Raw genomic sequence first — 21,297 nt, forward strand, 5'->3', positions numbered from 1 at the left:
ACAATTCCGGCAACAGTCCTAAAGCGGTTTAAAATTTGTATCCTTCAAAGTTCTACGTTCTTTACACATTTTATGAACTACTTGTAATTCTTCTTTAGCAATATTTAAATCTATATATTTCTTGTAATTCTAATTTTTTTATGTAAAGTTGTTAATTATTTAGTTTGTTCTAAATTAATTATTGTCAGTTGTTTACAATCTTCCTTATATTTTTCTAATTGAGAACAAATTATTTAGTTTGTTCTAAATTAATTATTGTCAGTTGTTTACAATCTTCCTTATATTTTTCTAATTGAGAATTTAGTTCATTTAATTTATCTTCTAGGTTCTTGTTTTCATTATCTTCCTTTTTTTTAAATATTTGATCGTATTACTGCTAACACAATTCCGGCAATAGTCCTAAAGCGGTTTAAAATTTGTGCTCGAGCCATACGAGTAACAATTGTCATTCTTGGAGTGACTTTAGACTTCTCAGGTGTGTACTGAGATACTCCGGATTTTTGCCTTTCTCTGTTAATGCCTTAGAAAGCCGCTGGAGTAGAGTCGCCTTTTTGCCATTTTTGCCGTTCCAGTTCCATCCATCACCCGAAGATCGGTGAGCCTCTTCCCTTCTATATTCGCCATTCTGCTTTGCTCACTGGCAGTAACGAGACGGAAATGTTCCGATGTGGACACGACCTCGAGCGAGAATTTCATATTCTATAGTGTGCTTTCATGCGTGCATGCGTGTGCGTGATACGTAAGCAGCCGTCTTGAGTACCCACTTTTATTAGGACATCCGTCACCATCGCTAAAACCAAATGCTCCGGGCTCCCTCCTGTTATTTTTTACTCTTTGGTTCTGTGTGCCGTCGTTACCGCTGTTGCTATCGTTAAAGATGGCTCTAGTGATCGGTAATCGCGTCCCTGTTATCACAGTCACTGTTTTCATTGCGGTCGCCGTCGCCGTCGCATGCACCTAGTATCTTATTCGTGTATGCTTCTCTACTTCTGCTCCTACCGCTATATTTTACACTTCCGCTCGGCGGGCTTCTCTTCGTGTATCCGAGCAGCGCAGTCATTGCTTGTTCATGGTCCTTTTATATATATATATATATATAAGTAAATTGTATATATTATTGTTATATTTGTTGTACCCCTTGTTGGGAGTACGTTAGAGATTGCTGCCAGAGATCTCGCGAGGAGGGTATTTAGTCACACCACTCTTTGTATTGAACACTTTTATTGTAAGGTCTGTTTTACAGTGTGCGGTTAGATCGCGACCCCGCAAGGCAAAGTGTCGCGTCTATGAGTGCACTGTCCACGACCTCGCAGAGTGTCGTGGTTGTATCTATTACAATGTTTTGTGTCGGCGATACACGACCCCGCAAAACAGAGTGTCGTGTGTTAGCTCGGTTCGTCGCTTCGGATTGACTCGTCCCTCACTTTCTTTTGTCGGTTTATATATCCGTAAATTCTGCAATCGAGAGAAGGGGAGGATTGCGTGAGCGTAAATCGGTCAGTATTCCAGAATCTTGCTTAGACAGCAAGTGCTATCTAAGGAGTATTGCGCTAATTGTCGAGCGGATTGCGCGGAACCTCGCGCAATGCGCTCGATGCTGACTGCTGCAGCTGACCGACTCATCGGTGCTACTGACACCTTTCTTATCGGTATGAGTGTGACATTTATAACATATTATTAATTATTAAATATTATATATTATATATATATATATATAAAAGTAAAATTAGTGGTAATTATTGACTTTAAGGGAGTTACTTTCGAGGATATGTTGCCAAAATCATGACTAAACTATACCGAAAGTTTTATTTGTTATTTATTGTTTGTTAAGTTTTGTTATTAATAAAAAAGTACAAATAAAACGTAGAAATGTGTTGAAAATTGAAAACCTATGGAACAGAACAATTATAAATTGTGCTTTCTATGCGAATAAAGTTCACCCTCTCCCTTCACCATGCTTACCTGAAACAAGGTGTATATTTGTTCTATTCCACATGAGTTTCGACTTCAAATTAAAGTAATTTTTGATTTAAAACTAAAAACTGATTTTAATTATATTTTCATGATGAAGGTACAGAGGAAGAGGTGGAAATTATGCTGCTGTGCAAGTATTTTTATATCCAAATATGCAAATAACGTATTATTTATTTTAGGTAAAGTTTAAATTGTAAAGTTACACATATTTATATTGTCAACTTTTTAAATAATTAATGAATCACGAGCAATGGCTAAAACTTTTTGAAAGTCACTTAGGAAAGTGTCTTTGATAAGTCAAGGTTGAAGATAACTCCCCTAAAGTTAATAATTATTAAATAATTTATACCTAGAGATTATACATTGAGATAAACTTTAATATAAACACAGCTGATATATGTGTGTTGAAAAAATGGAGAAATTAAATAAAATTATTAGTATTATTTCTCCTTAAAAAGTAGTCTAGTCCACATGTTTGTGCTTGTGCGTGTCAGGTTGGTCCTCTTGTAAGCCATAGAAATTATATAAATTTATCTTATATCTTATTTTCCAGAAAAATACTAACACTTTCTTTAAATATAATTATTTTTGATTGTTCTAATCATAAAGTAAATCTAGGTAAAAATTCATACGGACTTATAATACTTACTAGGTGCCACTGCGATCAGTAAATTTGCTAGTCTTATAATTAGTGACTATATTTTTTGAAGCGTGTTATTCTTTGTTATGTTTGCAACTATCACCATGTCAATTATAGAAGAATCTCAAATTTAATGTGATTATATTTGAATGTTAAATAAATAAAAAGTTTAGCTCTTGTCGCGTAAAATGTTGCTCTTTCTCTTCTTTCCCATAATTAATAATTTCAAACCTAATTATTACAAATAAAACAAATGATATAACAAATATAAGCAATATAATAAATATCAATATTTTCACCAATATTTTTATTATTTAATACAATTTTAATAAAATTGTTAAGAGTTATAATATAAAAATAAAGTAATTATGTATTATGTATTACTTAAAAAATGAAGAAAATAAAGAAAAATATATAACATAAATAAAAAAATCTAAAGAAATGTTAAGTTACATAATTTGACTTCTCTACAAATGTTATTAGGAAATTATTAAAAAGGTTAAAAGACTAAAGAATGTTATTAAAAAGTAATGAAATAGCAGCTAGACATGTTATTTATATCAGTCAAAACAAGCATTTTTGTTTGAGCACAAATATTAAAAATTTTAATCTCTTGAATCCGCTCAAGAAGTATTATAAATTTTCTGTTCATACATATACAATGCTAAAAAAGTGACTTATATTATTAAAAAACAAAAGATGTAAAATTTTTCTTATTTTATTAACAATAAATATATACTTATTTTTCAATGAAAAAGTTTCCAAACCTTTTATAAGTATACGAAAGTAAAATTTATTGTTTTATTATATATATGATGCATATATAAAAACAGGAAATAATTAAACTGATGCAACGTTTTTAGTGGCTTTTTTGCTTTGGAGACTACTCATGAAACAGAAAATATCTGAATAAAATTGATGCGCATAATTCTTCATAAATACGCAAATAATTGGTTTCAAGATATAATGATTGCATGAATTCCACGAGTGTCTTTAGATCCAAAAGCAGTTCACCATTCGTCCAAGATAATTATTCACCAGTCATCATTTCCATAAACTCTGAAAAAAGAAAAAACTATAATATATATTTGTAATAAACGTAAATAAACTTTATTTACAATAGGAATACAATATCTTATACATGGTATCACACAAAAGAATCAAATGCATAAATATAAAAATCTTTGGCTCTTGCGACTTTTCATATTATAAAAATATTATAAAAGTATTATAACAAACAATATTATCTAAGTATTGTAAAAATATTATAGCAAATATTATAAGGGAAAAGATTATGGGACTCAGATTTGCGACAATCGCAAGAGTCTATAATCCTGAATGCAAGCAGTATAATTTTACACGTTAAATGCATCCACACATTATGTCAAACATTAAATTACGTTATTTGAAAGCTATATTCGAGCCCTTCAAATTACACTAATGTTAAAAAATTAATACCCGACATATTCCTCAAATTTCGGTTGCAATAATGAAATGCAGCTTTCATGACAACAAAACAAAAACTAATGACCAGTGGCCATGTTATAATATCTAAACAGGATGTAAAGAAGCAATTCAGACAGTTATCCCCAAAACTCAATACAAAGTATACGATATATTGCGAATTCCATAATCCCACATCTAGTCCATAACCGCCTTCTTTCCTCTATATGAAGAATTAGATAAGTTATTAGAGATAAATTTAATATAAAGAAAAGTTTGTTATAAAACCAATTTAGAATTATAAATATAATAATTTGATTACTACACTTAATGTGATTCTTAAATCATGTAATTCTGAAATATAATATTTTATCTTTTAACATTACAAAAAAATAACAAAAAATTGCAGTTTTATTAAGTAATGATAACTTTTAAAATCAGTAATTAATAACAAATTACTTTACAAAAAGTAACGGTACTTTTACTAAATAACTTAATGTCGCTAATTTTGAAGTTACTCTATTTTAAATTATAAATTTAGATACAATAAATTTTCTCTTTTAGCACTTAAATATATTATCAAACTAGTTCGTTGTAGAAATTACAAATGTTATTTCATTTCTTGCAAGAAATTGAAAAACGAAGTTAAGAATCTCTAATTTCACATCTAATTTCCTACTAAATCTTATTAATTCATCTGTTTCTTCAAGAGTTACGCTTTCTAATATTTCTGAATATCGCACGTGAAACTCAAGAATTGGAACGAACGTGTGATTTTGATGAATCATTGCAATTTGTTAAGTACGAATATAAAAATAGGCAACGGGATCAGTGGCATCCTCGATCTGCCGGCTTGCCTGTGTATACATATATAAATAAATCGGTCGGCTCTCTTCTATTCAATTTAGTGACATAGGGGAGATCAAAGCTCGCGGGCAGTTTTTATAATTTCGATATTCGCCTTTTTGAACAATTAATTATGATTAAACTATACTAATGTAATAAAGAGAACTTTTCTCTACATTTTAAAATGCCAGAAATGATTTTGTATATGATATAGTTTTATTATAATAAATAAAGTATAATGAACATTTTCTTCATTATAGCAAATTTACCCCAACAGCAGGATAAACTGGCACATATCATATATGATGTAAATTACCTATACAATAATTAAACTACATATTAAATTAAGAAAAATGTAATTAAAATAAAAAAACAGATTAGTGATGTAAATTGTCATATGATTCAATTTTATAGAATTTTGCTGCACTTGTTGCTCACAAAAAGGAGTAACAGCGTATTAAATTTTAATCTTAAAATATAGAGTTTTTTGTTAGCTCGGCTTAATATAGTTAACTTCAGTCATTTCTAGTTTGTCATAATGTAATAAAAAATTTATATTAGTGACACAAAGAATGTGCGCAAATAATTCAAAAAAATTATATGAAAAATTTAAAAAAAATTATAATTACGGTCAATAGTTATTTATAATATTATAATTATAATATTATAAATAACTATTGACCGTAATTATAATTATAATTATAATATTATAAATAACTATAGATTCATAATTAATGAATCCTAAAAAATCTTTAGTAAAACATGAATTAGATATTAAGTATTCCTGGAAAAGTCACGAAAGAGTTTTAAAAATAACCATAAAACATGTCTCGTGAAAATTAATCTAAAACCTTTGATATATATTTTATTTTATAGTAAAATACTTTCTTGCAAATTATATCATGATTTACATACTTTATTAAAAGGGAAAGAAGAACAAAATTGGATACTTACCATCAAAATCGACTGTACCAGAACCATCAGAGTCGATTTCCTCAATCATCATGTCCAATTCTTCTTTCGTCAATTGATCGTCCAACTCTCTTAGGATTTCACGTAAACATGTTGTTGGGATGTAACCATTACCTGATAAAACAATGTGTATTTATAAGGAATTATAAGTAATTATAAGTTTGAAGAATATTCAAGTAGCCGAGTAGCGTACAAAATATAATAATAATTATGTAGAGTTTTTATTGACAATACAGATTTACAGGGGTAGAGTATAAAAAAACAGGGTGACAGTTAAATTTATGATTTTAAGTGTGGGGAGAAAAACTCGCGCGCCAGAATAAAAGTTTCCAGAATATAACAAATATGATTTCAATTCTTATTTTGATCCGATTTATCTATCGATCTGTCATAGCATTTTTCACAAAAATTTACGTCATTATGTTTTATTAAAACAGAATGCTTAGTTTTTTAATATAAAAATAGATTTTTAATATAAAAAGGTAGATTTTTAATGCATGCAAATATCAGTTTTGAAAAAAAAAAAAATATTCTTTAGAAAATGATTAATATTCATATAAAATCTTTAATAAGAATTGAAAATTAGTTTTAAAGTCATCATTATCTGTTAGTTTAGATTTTAGAGAAGTTAGCATTTTGTCACATTATCTTATCCCTCTTTCCTATTAAAATTACCATAAAAATCTGCTTTTAAAGGACAAAAAAATAAAAATTTTAGTTTTTCTAAGTAGTATCTACCATAAAACATGGTTCGCGCAACGAGCCATATTTGAAAATGATAAAATTAATATAACACCATTTTTCTTTTCGTGTTTGTAAAAATCCGATCCAAGAACATTGTTACTTTGTTTAATTATTTGTATATCTTTAAGAATCTATTTTGGCATGTAATATTTATCTCCCTTTCACTTGACACAAATAGTAATTGCAAAATTTATCTGCATCGCGAATATTTATCTTCTTGATGCCAGCCACGTTAAAATAAATATACGCTACACCCTCGACATAATCGTAATTCATGAAAGATATGTTACATCATTTGACATTTTTGGCTCTCGGCCGCCACGTGATCTTCCTCGGAATCTCCGGCTTATTTTTACGCATACAGCTGATGAGAAACTTAATGCGCCTGTTTGTACAAACATATTCTGATATTTTCTTCGTTGCATAGCTCACGCTTGTGATTTATGCCAAGTTTTTTTTCGAAAATTGATCTGTTTTATGAAATAAAATAACTAATACACAGTGTGTACACACACACACACACACACACACACACACATTGCATCTCTCATTTTAAGAACTTATCCAGCAATCTACGAATATATAACTGTTATTTAACATATTCACGTATATGTATATCTAGTATTTATATTTATGTTCTAGATACATACACTTTTAAATTATTATACTGTTAAATTATATCTAATTTGAATTATCTTTAATTATTCTTAGACAGCATAATTTTGTAATAAGATATTTAAAAGTTGTTTAAATGACATTTTTACATGGTAAGATGTTTTATATCCAATTTTGAAGATGCATATTGTTTGCGTTTCTATATATTGTCATACATTCTTACTCAATATGTCGTTAATTAAACTAAAACAATGGAATTAAACAATTTTAACTAGAGAAATGTATTAAATTTTATTCAAATTTGATTGATAAAGGTTTTTTTAACTACATAGTTTGTTTCAAAATATAATAAATTTTGACACATGACAGTTGAAAATAACAAAATAATGTTTAAATAAAAAAATTAGTTTAAAGGAGGAGAATTAATAAGCACGTTTTTGTGCTCCTTCGGGATTTTCAAAAAACAATTTTTTAAATATTGTATAATTATTAAGAATATCAAAAGTAGTCATTAGGTAAGAAAAAACTTCATTCATTGAACTCAAAATTAATTATTAGATATATTATTGTAGTATAAAATTATAACATTAATGTTGTATTACTATTAGTTGGTCTTTTTAGCAAATTAGAAAAATGTTTCAAATTAAGATCAAACAGATAATAATATAATGAAATGTGTGTATTTGTAACTTGTGACAAAAATGTATTATTTTCATATTTCTGAATATTGATTAAATTATCAAAATCAAATTGCCTTTCCAGATATAAAATGACTTGAATTTATAAAAAATCGCAATTGTTAGTTGTTTTTCCACCGAACTGTATGAGTCTCTCTAAATAATGAGTTTTATTCAATAAATTATTACGAGATTCGTCATACCTTCCTTGTCATAAAGCCTAAAGGCTTCTCGTAACTCCTTCTCTAGTGCCTCCGCGTCTTCCTCAACGATAAACTTCGCCGCCAACGTGACGAATTCATCAAACTCGAGCCGCCCAGATTCTGCAAACGGAGTATTGTGTGAAATGGCGCAAAAGTATTCAGCACGAATTCTATAAATAAGATTATTGAAGGTGCGTTACGGTAAATTAAATTCCGCGACATTTGACAACAACTCGGTAGAGACTGATCGTGTGCACAATGTCTGTAAACACTTCAAAAATAGAAAGATAAACAAGAGTCATTGTTATGTTCAGCTAGTAATAGTCTTTAAATAAGCTCTTCGAAATTTGTTGTACGTGTTCTAAAGTTAGTGTCGCGCCGTAGTCAATTAAAACGATTAATGATATTTACTATCGGCGTCGACCTCATCGATGAGCTCGTCCAAGATTTTCTTGTTGAACGGTTGTCCCATTAGCCGAAGGATATCAGCCACCATTTCAGTAGAGATGCTGCCGTTCTTCCCACTGTCGAAGCTGTCAAAAGCTTTGCGCAGAACTGCAAGAAATTATGTTTCGCATTAAAAACAGCTTTATCTAAATCCAGCAATTAAAAATCCGAAGATCATACAAATAAACAAAAATGATTACAATAATCTGTCTCTTAACCACTTCGTCGGCATTGACGCCATATGGCGCGGAAAATATGTGCCCCAGGAGGCATTGACGCCATATGGCGCACATCGTTTATTTTTTAATTGGCTGGATCGATTTGCATGAAAATTGATATCCAAAGGTTTTTTGTGTCGCTGAATATGAATCCAAGATCCAAACTCCAAAATTCAAAATAGCGGACCCAAAATAATCAAAATTTTCCAATTGTTATGAAAGCTGGTATCTAGGGGTTTTTTGGGTTGCTGAGTACGAATCCAAAGTCAAAACTCCAAAATTCAAAAATTCAAAATGGTGGATCCAAAATAAACCCAAATTTAGCAATTTAAAAACCCCTGTATTATGAATTTTATCCAAATAAATTAAATTAAAAATTTTTTTGGGGTCCGCCATATTAGATCCGCCATTTTGAATTTTAAAATTCTGATGTCTGATTTGTAATCAGCGACCCCAAAAGCTTTTAAATACAAAGTATCTTTGAATTGCGATTACTTTTTTTTCTTGCCCACAGGGGCACGAACAGTGAAATTTCGCCTGTCGACGAAGTGGTTAATAACACAATTATATTGAAAGTACATTAATAAACGTTAAAATTTAATTTTAAACGTTTAAGCTAAAAAAACTGTAAAATTCAATTTTTAAACTATTTAATAAACATTATAAAAAATATTTTACGAAATTTTATAACGTCTATTTTAATGTTTTTTTATACTAGTATAAAATCACCTTTTATATGAATTATTTTGATAGTTTAATAAATTAATATTTAATAAAAATAAACGTTAATAAATGATTTTATATATTGTAAAAACATATTGATTGAATGTATTTTAAGCGTTAATTAAACATAAATAATTTGCTAGAAATGATCTAAGGATATAAGCAAATATTACGTAATTTGCAAGATCGGATTAAAAAATTGTGATGATAACACTAACATTATATCAGTAGACAAATAAGCAAAAATAAAGAGGCTTTTGTCAAATTTGGCTTTAAATGCAATCTTTTAATTTATTGCTGATGGCTTGCAAAGAGCTAAAATTTAAGTTCTTGAAAAAATGAAAAACTTCTTTCATTTTTAGACGGTTTTTTCTACGATCATTTTGGAAATAATAACTCATCCGATTAAAGACATTAGACATCAAAGCGATACAGATTTAAATCGTATGTTAACGTCCCTTCCGATAATTGATGTTGAGCTTATTTGGTCTCATACATTATCACTTCGATGTATAATCTACGCGATATTTATTTATCGTTATTTTTTTTAGTACAAACTGATTATTTATAAAAATATTGATTACACAATACAAACTGAGCACACATATCCTCGAATGTCCTAACATAAATTTAAATTGCATTCGATTTAATTTAATTTAACTGTTTCCATTTAACGCGCAATCCAAATTTTAAAAGTTCTTGACACGTTACTAGTATCGTATTACCATACGATATTTTCCTCTACTCCAGTCTTTCTTATTTTTAACCATAACGCGAAATTGTTCGGCGATAAGCCAACTTCTGTGTAGCAATCATGAGAAATATTAATGCGTATGTAATATATGTATATAATATAAAATAAGAAATAACACGGTAATGATGCAATTATTGGCAGAGAAAAGAGAAGAAATCCACATACGCATGGGATATTTATCGAAACGGATATCCCGGGATTCTGCCCAAAATTTATTTAAATTAAAATCAAATTTTCTTTTTTTATATAATTTATAGTTTCAAGTATATAGTATATTGGGTTAAAGATATACAGATAACAATAATTCACTAAGCTCAATTATGCAAGCAAAAAATGTGTAAAATAAAGGTAACGCGCTAAATCTGGATCTAATGTTTAAAAATTACAATTTATTCAACTTGAGTAAAAAGAACAATATGCAAAATACGTAAAATACGAGACGTTTCAAAACTTAACTAAGTCATCTCTTAGTCGCAAGTATACAAGTCTTTAATAACTTTAAATGTAGTCTTGAAAATTTGTCGGAGTTCGAATAAAAAGTAAAATTGGTAAAACAAATATAAATTATACATACAAAAATATATATAATAAATAAAAGACCATCTCGTAACACATTTCCGCGAACATCTTATAAATAAGTTGATAAATTAATTAGCGTATAACAAAAATACAATAGTATAAACATATAAAACTATATAAAATATTGAAAAACAAATCCATCTATTTCAACGTTTAATGGCGTAAAAAGGTGGAGTCCAGAAGATAAAAATTTTGATCCAATTAAGAAGCGTCAAAATTGTATATATAATTCTTGATTATAATGTAACTAAAATTTACAATTACGTTCCTAATTATGAAAAGTTAAAAAGTTATGATGCACGAAATTAAGAATTAGAACTACTTATATTGACTTAGAAGAACTAGTTGAACAGAGTTATTTTTTCTTTTTAAAGTCTCCTGCCGTCTACTTGTCAGTGTGAGTCAGACACCAGCGAAAATTGTTATGATTGACAATGACTGGTGTAACATTATTTGTTATCGGCAAACATGTTTAATAAAATCAGATAAATATACAGATAAATTCTCGCAAAGAATAAATTAAAGTTACAAGCAAAATAAGACATCCGCATGCGGATTGAGTGCATTCCCTTTTTCAGCAGATAAGAGAAAACTCAAACAAATTACAAAGAAAAAATGTCTTGCAGACAAGAAAATTTAGACAAATAACATTCTGAGAAAGTAGAGAATCTATTATATGGTTCTGACATAGGCGATTAAGTGTAAGTACCAAAATTTTAGCAAAAAAATTTGAGAAATCTTGAAACTTTAAACGCGTTTTTCTCGGAACCACATTTTTAGTTAGCGCAAGAGATTGCAACGTACCGTACAATCAATTCATATTTTTTGTATCCTCTTGTAAAAACACTTTACTTTATAGAATAGATTACGATCACTTCGATATCTACACTAAAAAGAAGTGTTTTGCGTTCAAAGAGATTTTTTCCATAATTTCATATTCTAAGCATAATGTTTTACAACAAACATAATCCTCTTTTAATAAAGTAATTCCTCTTATAATTTATCTTTTAATTATGATTTTTATATTGTCAAAACCATAATAATTATTATAAAAAAAGTTTGGTTTAAAAAATTTAACATTATACTCAAAAAATAATTTTTAAAATGCCTTTTTTAGAGGTAGAATACAAGGTGGAATGTACTTTTAACAATGTTAAATATTGTCAAATCAATTGCAGTATAATACATGACTTAATTTAGTCCACTTTACTTACCTATAAGCAATATTAATGTCAGATGCCCTGTGTGTATATATGTGTGCGTGCGTGTGTGTGTGTGTGTACTTTAAACAATTTTTGATATAAACAAATTAAAAAAAATTTTTTTACGTCTAAAATGCTCTTTTGACCTAAAGTAAAGCTTCTAATAGTTACTTTTCCAATCCTCCCTTTGGTCTAGCTATGGGCATTAATAGGTCAAATGTATGTATATGGTATTTAAGTAACTTACTACATTTCTTTGCAATTTACACAAAACCTAAACATGGTCTAGTTTGTGTCAATTAAAAAGAAATTTGTGATTCTATGTTATATCTTGAGATGAAAATCTTTATATCAAAATGTCAAGGTTACAATAGTTTATGGTTTTTAAATAAGAAGTATTTAAAGGTAGATTAATAAATTAAACACACACACACACACACATTATAAAATACATACAGTTATATTTATAGTGTGTATTAATATAAAGATTTTATATTAGTTCATAATCATTTACATAATCCAGTTAATCGTAATTAGCGAGGAATAAGAAAAACTATATATATTTTCGGTATATTTTGGTACCTGTTTTAAAAAATCGTATCTCGTATGAGAGCTATATTCGTAACTCGGCGGGAGTTAGATCTCGAATGTTCCATGTATTATTGTGGCTGCGGTCGAGTTGCTGCTATAAATGCTTCGAACCGTTTGATTAACCAATCAAAAGAATGAATTTTATAAATTGACCAATCAAAGAATGCTTCGAAGTATTCGTAGCGACAACTCGACCGCACCCTGTGTCTCGATTCAGTGGCGAAACTGCGCGCGATTTCGGACGTCTCAAATTAAAAGCTCCGAACGCGAGAATTTACTAGGCAATCTCAATTAAATATTGAAAAAACCCATGAACCATATCATGGATAGATTTTCTCTTTCTTCTTTTCTCTCCTATTTTTATCGCGTTCATTATTCCCTTCTATTTTCGATAGATATTTATTTGTGGAATTGATCGTCATCGCATAAAATGTTGCTTTCTCGTTCCGTTTCTGCGTAGCTATACATAGCCGTGCTCTCTGTAGCTACCCCCGATCGGATCAAATGCGTAAATAAACTTAACTAAAGCAATGAAAACTTATCCATGCTTGACGCTCAATTGGTGTGTTCCATTTGTAAACTTTGATATGTCGTAACTCCGTTAAAAAAAATCGTACAGACTTCAATTTTTTTAATTTGTAGGAAAAAGTTTATCATATTTTATGATAATTCTTATAAAGTTTACGATAATTTTTATAAAGTCACGAAAAAAATTTATTGCATTCTGTGGAATACGTTAAAGTATGAAAATGTTTGAAGATAAAACACGTCCTTACTTTTGAAGAAAAAGATAAAGAATAAGTTAAACCAAGATTAAAGTTAATCTATGTTGGTAGAAATGACTATAAACAAGATATTAACTCAACGTTACAATTACATTAATATTTTATAACACGTTTTTATATATGTATTTTTTAATGTTATAAATAATATTATTATAAAAAATATTTAACTCAAACATTAACAATAATATTTCTACACTGTAATTATGTTTAGAAATATTACGTTATAGAATAACAATTCAGAAATATTTATAAAATATTATGTCATAAAATTTATAAAATTTACATCAAATCAATTTTAAAAGATTGATTTAATGTTTTTTGCTTTTTGGGACCTTAACCTTTGTTTCTGGAAGCCAAAATGTTTCATTAGTATTATCATCTTTAAATTTTTTCAAAAATACGTCTTTAAGATGTTAAGATATTTTGTGTATGCGTGCACGTGCGCGCGTGTGTGAAATTTCGACTATAAATTTATGTCTATTTGTTCACGGCTACTACGTTCTACCTTTGTTTATACCCTGGATTTTCTTGGAATATGTGAATATCTATTTCTGCGTTATAACAACTGACGGCAAGATCAACAAGTCCAACTTTCAGTCGCTTAGTTTTCTGTCTTTGTAAATAGAATATTCAATTTTTTAGACAACTTATATAAAAATTTAAGAGATTATTAGAGAAAAGAAATAATTAAATATTATACATATAATTATATTATATATATATCTTTTTCTTTAAATAATTAAAAAAAGATAATATATTCAATAAAATTTAAATAGTCACTTCGTATTTTTTGTTATCGCTTTTTAATTAAATTCATTTATTTTAGAGTTATCGTTGTGAAAGTTTTGCTAAAAATTAATGAATTTAAATTTAAATACATACCGGCAATTTGTTCCGGCGGCAGCTCATCAGCCTGCAAATCGTAAAAATTATGTGATAAAAGTGCAAATTATAATTACACAGACACAAAAAGTGGTCTGATACTGGAATTCCACTAGTCAATCACTATGTATACTGAACACAAATTCGGTGTTAGAATTGTTCCATTACTCACCATTTTCCACGTGTAGTAAAATTATTACGATTTTTAAGATTTTTTGGAGGTCATTTTTTTATTTAAAAGAAAGATAAATGATGGAGCAATTTTGACACCGGATTCGTGTTCAGCGTGTCAAAATATATAAAGATTGACTAGTGGGATTCCAGTATCAGACCACTTTTTTTGTGTGCCTATGTTATTAATAAGTGTAAAATGTATTTTTTAATATGTCCATGTTCATCGAAAATCTTTATCAATTATAACATTTAATAAACATATAATATTTTATTATATTTTAATAAATTATTATAGTTTTTAAGTATGTATGTAAATTTACATTCATATCAAACATCAAAGATTTGTATCATTCTTCTATCAAACGTAAACATTACATATAAATTGTTAAAGATTTCAAATAAATTTATTGCGTCCAATTGAAAGTTGCTAGTTGCTTTGAAAAAAACATTCGTGCATTGTTGAAATTCATTCAAATTTTAATCTTTAAACTTCGATTAAACCATTGAATTTCATTAAAATTCATTTTTATTTCTAAATGGAATACGAAGTATTTAATTATATCAGATTATAATAGATATATTTTATGTAAGAAATAGTATTTTCATGCGTGCAATTCTGAGCATGCTACAAATAGATAAAAAATAAAACTTTTCGATAATGAAATATAATTTTAAAAAATATAAAATATTAATTGAAATTAAAATTGTTACAATATATATAATAATTTAAATTATTTTTATAAATATGTTGTACAGATATATTATGATTAAAATAACTTTTATATAAATATGAATATAGAATACGTATGAGCAGACAATATGGAATGGCTCATTTTTTTAAAGAAAAACACTACGTTTAGGTAGTCATTACTGGAAACTGTTATAGTTGTTACTAAAGATATTATAATAAACAATGAATTTTCTGCAACAATGATTTTTTCTAATTTATTTATTTACTTTTAGTTTTCCTAAAGAGATATCACGCCATTGTCTTAAACTTGTTTTTATAAACTCAAAAAGTAAATTAATTCTTTAATGGATAAATTTAACAGAATTGGAAAGTAACGCGTTATTACACTTGAGACGCCGTTACCATTACAGTTACTTTTCTTGGTAAGGGATTGATAACGGCGTTACTTTTCTTGTTTTTAAGTACAAAAAATATATAAATTTGGTATTTATATTAAAACACATTAAAAAACAACTGATTTTTTACTTCCAAAGGTGTAAGTATATCAAAAGAAAAATTTGACTGAATACAAAAAAAATTTATCGCAATAATGCGATAGTTATTATAAAAATGCATCCGGTGAAACGAAAAGCATGTTTGAAGAGGAAAGTTAAAGAGAACTAGAATAGAAAGGCTGTATATTTAATTCTGTATATTTAATTCAATTAAACGATTATTTTACAGCACTCAGAAAAACAAGTAAACCGATTTGACTGCTTATTAGATAATCTTATTATTATGCAATAACAAAATGATAATTTAAGATAATTTAACCTTTCATTAATTTTCTCATACTCTGTTGAATTCAGAACCGGAATCTCTGACAAACCAATTTGACAAGAGTTGGATAATACGAACAAGTTCTAGATATATTATTTCAAACAAATTTTTAATCAAATAGATATAACTAGATTTTGTACATCTAAACATCTAAATATATTTCGGAATTAGTATAAAATCTAGTACTCCATTTAAATTTTGTCAGAAGTTGTCGCAAAAATATTACATCGAGATATGGTTAAGCCTAGTCTAGATTATTCAATATATTTAAATAAAATCCATCTAGAATTAGTCCAAAACTTATTCAGAAAAGTATGTAGTATTTTAATTAATTAAAAATTAAATTAACTTGTGTTGTGTACTCCAAGTTGATTTGTTTTTACATACATGATATAATTTTATAAATATACCATGTTCTTGTCATTTCAAAGTATTTCCTAATTCCTATGAATTTGTAAATAATTTTATTCAGGAGATAAAAAAACATTCTTCTTACTTTAAACCTTTACAGCAAAACACTTTTTTAACATCTTTTTTTAATTAATCACTTTTTTCACTTACATTTTAAATACTGTTTCAATTTTTTTTATTTTTTGCAAATTTAAAATAAATGTATTGCTTTCGTTAATATTTTAAATAAAATAATTGTGTAACAAGTGCAGAAGATCAGCTACTTCCTGCGAAGGCGGGAAGTGGACGCACGAGCTGTAGGCGAGTGCGTTCATTCGCACAGTGGAAATAGCCGATCTGCACGTGTTGCACACCGTATTCTTTGTTACCTGTAAGCCGAAGTGTGGTCTCTTGAGTGCCTTGGGTTCTCAGGACAACTCTCGATACATGTGTAATAAAAAATATTTTATAAGTAAATTTTTTATTTAATCTTATCTCATTTTAGGATTCAAAAAATAATGGAAAAAGTAATGAATCCTTACTTTGTAAGTAACGCGCTGTAACTAGTTACTTTTTGACTCAATAGTAACTATTATGTATATGTATATGTATATTGGAGTTTACCCTAAGTAAATAAGTTTGCTCATTACTTATTGTTATTCATTATTGTTCCTGAAATTTGACCATATTCCATATTATATTCCATTTTTCATTATTTTATTAATATTGCCTATAGCAAAAGTCATAAGTAATATTACGGTGTAATGTGCGAGTATCCATTTTATCACATATTGTTATAATGTTATTGCGATATTGCTTTATACATCATTCGTCATGATATCACTTGTGATTTTTTTGATTTTTCGCTATGGGTAATTTGTATTTAAATATGGAAACTTTCATTAAATGGAAACTTGAGTTGTATTTAAATATAGAAACTTTCATTAATTAAAGTTACAGCAAACATGTTTCTTAACAGTTTTGCATAAATTAAAATTAATAAATATATTCAGATTAAATTAATGTTAATTTAAAAACGGATATTCCATATTATCTGCTTTTACCCTATTTATTAAAAAAATATTATATATATATTAGATATATTATAATATATAATATAAATAATTAAAAGTACATAATTGTAATTTAATTAATTTTATTTAATTTTACATAACTAAATGTTATAAATTAATTAAATTACAATATTCTAATCATAATGATTTTACAACGACAGTATAATTTATTATTAAAACAACATTCTATTTATCGAAAAGTTTTGATCTTTCTATTCAATCATATTGATTATATAGTAATTCACGAATCAAAATAGATTTTTTTGGACCGCCGTTTTAAAAAACAATTCGTCATAACTTTGCAGCCATGGAAAAATATACTATCCTTTGAATAATGTTTTATCATGTATATATATTCAGAGTAAACAAACACCTTTTATTCTTAAACAGAACATGGTTTTAAAAAGGCGGTCGAATCAAATTCGCCGTTTAAGAAACAATCACGTTTTTCTAAAATTTCATTCATGTTCTAAGATATATTTCTCTTAACCAGAAGTAGCCGATCGGTTAAATACAATTTATCTAAGCGCGCAAAAAAATTTGAACATAATATACACTGTTAATCGCTACTGAATCACGATGCATAAAATAAAAAATAAAACAAAAAAGTATACAAACGAAATTTAAGCCTGCAGTATTCAAGTTGGTTCTTTACAAATAGAAATTCATGATGATCACGTTTCATCATCCATACTAATAACTTCAACTTAAAATCTTTTTGAAGATTATTCCATGATGAACATATTATGAGCACATAACATGTGTACAAAATACACACAACTGATGTACAAATTATGCATGACAATTACGTTTTATCAATGTGATCATCATACTATAATAGAACTTTAATTTAAAATATTTTGAAATATTACATGATACATAAAATAACAAGCACAATATGGTAATTCATTAAAATCAGAACAAAAAATTATTTTATTAGTCTTATGAAATAACGTCTCAAATTACATTAATTAGCTTAAAGGTTAAATGTAAACCCAGATAACACAAAAATTAAAAAAGAATTCAATTTTATGTCATCAATTATGAATTCTTTTTGAGATGCAAAAAGAATTATTGTTATAAGAAATATTCAAAAAGAATTCATAATTGGTGACATACAATTGAGTTCTTTTTTAACTCTCTGTGCTATCTAGGAAGCCTTAAAATCTCATTAGTCCAGTTTTTACTAAATGATGTACAAATATATATGTAATGCAATTAAATTTTGTTACCATAGTTCTATTACAGGAGATATTTTGCTGACATAACATGTTCATGTCCTGAACGGCATGTATGCATGCATTTGATACATTTTTAAGGTCATAATATTATCTCAGTATATGAATGCATATTAAGCACAACATGACATCATTTTTTTATCTGGATTATATTTAATATTGTATTAAGTATTGCCATAGACTAATCAGAGTTATATTAGCATCTTATAAATTACTTAAGATAGTCTTGAAATAATTATATCAACTATGAATACTGGCTTTGGAGACAGATTTTAAACAGGAAAGAATGATCTATAATTACTAAATTTTCTAGGTGGCACGTGCAAATAATTTTTGACAAATATTGAATAAGACAGAAAAGTAAATAGATAAAAAAATAAATAAATGAAGAAAAAGGGAGAGGGATGGAGAAAGAGAGAGAGAAGAGGAAGGGAGGGGGAGGGGGAGAGAGAGAGAGAGAGAGAGAGAGAGAGAGAGAGAGAGAGAGAGAGAGAGAGAGAGAGAGAGAGAGAGAGAAACAAATAAAGAAAGATAGATACCCAGCACAGAACATTTCATCAATGTTGTAATAACTTTGTAATGTTTTTGCAATATTGATGAAATGTTCTGCACTGTATGTATGGGTGTTTAATAAATGAGCACGTTTACACCGTACGTTTAGTCCGCGACCTATACACTATATTCGACCCAACCCGATAGTTCACAACGATGTAAACGCTCGCAAACTTGTTTGGGTCAGGCCACTTTTTGACGATCCCTGACCCATCTTAGGCCACACAACATAACGCGTGTAAACAGTTTATTAGTAGTTTACTTTAGGTCGGGGTATAGGTTAGGGCATAGGTCAGGTCGCGCGGTGTAAACTAGACCAATAGATAAATAAATTTAAAGAGAGAGAGAGAGAGAGAGAGATTTGAGCACGGTTAAAAAATACAACAAATAACTACGTAAGTATAGACAATAGGAAAACGTGTATGTTTACCAGGGCGACGACTTACAATATCATCGATAGAACATACCATGATGATGGCGCGAAACTGTTTTCTTTTCTCTTATTTTACTTTATTTAAGACACCAAGGTGTATACTCGACCGGTCTCGACTGAAGGGTCCGGCTCACTTTGTTGCTTCCGAAGAGAATTTGCGAATAAAATTTATGTAGAACTCACAAACCCCTTAAACGCCGATTTAACGCACTGCTGCGAGACGACGCAGCACCGCGGTAATATTCAAATGGGACGATATAGCGGTTGCGTGATCAATCGTGGACCGCGCCCCGGCCTGGCTCCAGCCAATCGTTGAGGGCGCGTTTGTTGCCTCTTTAGTAGGGCTTCGAAGCTACCTCCGGAAAAGCGCTTACGCTATTTTTGGAACGCGATGTATCAACGAAACAGCTTCTTTTCGTCTCGTGTTCTCCCGCAGGATCCGATAACAAAGTTAGCAAAAATGGTTTTAAATTTTTCAGAAAAAAAAACGATCGAGAAAGAATTATATTTTGTTTTTTTATTAAAAAATTCAGAAAAATAACGATAGCGGGCTTTATTGATAAATTATAATTTACTTAGTAGCTCTTAAATATGAAAAAAATCTTAAAATTATTGACGTAGAAGACAATAATGAGGTAACATTTTAAAAGAAAAAAGCTTAGAAAAATCCAGTAAAGCAAAAACCTTTTCTTTTCAAAATTTTCAAAAATTTCTCCAGGTTAAAAACACTAATTCTGATGCAGTCAAATAAATCTGGTGGTTTGTTTAAATTATTTTTAATTATAGGAATAAAAGCTTCATTTTCAATATAAAATGTAAGGCATAAATAAAAAAAATGAAACTGTTACGATTCCTTTGATTTAAAAAAATAGCTTGAGATTTAAAAGGCGATTTAAAGTATTAATTTAAAAAAAAATTTTTTTTTTAATTGATAATATATCAATCAATAATGAAAGAATGATCAATAAAAAATAAATAAGATAAAGATGAATTGGGTTAAAGCTCTAGCGGATCTGTTTAAAATAATAATTAAATTACTATCAAAGAAATCGTTTGTATATTTGAGACACAAATACGAATGCTCTAACGAGTTTTTATTAGATTCTTGTATTCGTGTGATTACAACCATTCCTGCGCGAACGTGACGTACTGCAGCGGTACGAAAATAGATAATGAAAATCCCGCAGTTGGAGTAAGCGACAGTAAAACGTCGGTACGTATGGTGTACCGGACGAATCGATGTCAAACCTGCCATTTGGAATTGAAACAAAAACCTTCGCAACAATAAAAGCGAAAACAATTTGGATTGTAAGAGGACTAGTCGCAAAAAATTAGACTTTTTTGCAAAAAAAAAAAACAACAGCAAATTCTAGAAGCCAAAAGCCGCGGTGATTGTACAAAGAATTTTATAGAATATTTTACTTTCTTTTAAAGAAAAAAAAAAGGTTTTGATTAAAAAATAATGCTTTTTGAGCATTAATGTTAATAATAAAAAATTCCAGTTAACATCTTACTGTTAATTAAAAAATGCAAAAAATACGTTATTTGATACATATATATAAGCTGTTACAATTAAGTTAAAAAGATGTAAAGGTTATTTTATCTATCAAAGACGCAATTTTTTCAAAATAT

The 21,297-nt window shown here is 28.4% G+C and overlaps 1 protein-coding gene across 2 annotated transcripts; it reads right to left on the reverse strand.

Moving 5' to 3' along the window:
- Window positions 1–3,316: 3,316 nt before the first annotated feature.
- On the reverse strand, window positions 3,317–19,921 carry LOC105831647 (troponin C, isoallergen Bla g 6.0301). Of its 2 annotated transcripts, none has more exons than XM_012671908.3 (6): window positions 19,679–19,921; window positions 14,296–14,326; window positions 8,526–8,669; window positions 8,115–8,234; window positions 5,858–5,989; window positions 3,317–3,673 (listed from the first exon to the last, which is right to left on the reverse strand). In XM_012671908.3, exons 1-6 carry the CDS (start codon window positions 19,700–19,702, stop codon window positions 3,645–3,647), a joined length of 480 nt encoding a protein of 159 aa, XP_012527362.1. In that variant the 5' UTR covers window positions 19,703–19,921; the 3' UTR covers window positions 3,317–3,644. The 2 variants fall into 2 exon arrangements, with proteins under 2 accessions (XP_012527362.1, XP_012527363.1); XM_012671909.3 differs by having other exon boundaries at window positions 19,700–19,919.
- Window positions 19,922–21,297: the final 1,376 nt, after the last annotated feature.

Source organism: Monomorium pharaonis, chromosome 3 (assembly GCF_013373865.1).
Source record: "Monomorium pharaonis isolate MP-MQ-018 chromosome 3, ASM1337386v2, whole genome shotgun sequence".
NCBI classification, from domain to species: Eukaryota; Metazoa; Arthropoda; class Insecta; order Hymenoptera; family Formicidae; genus Monomorium; species Monomorium pharaonis.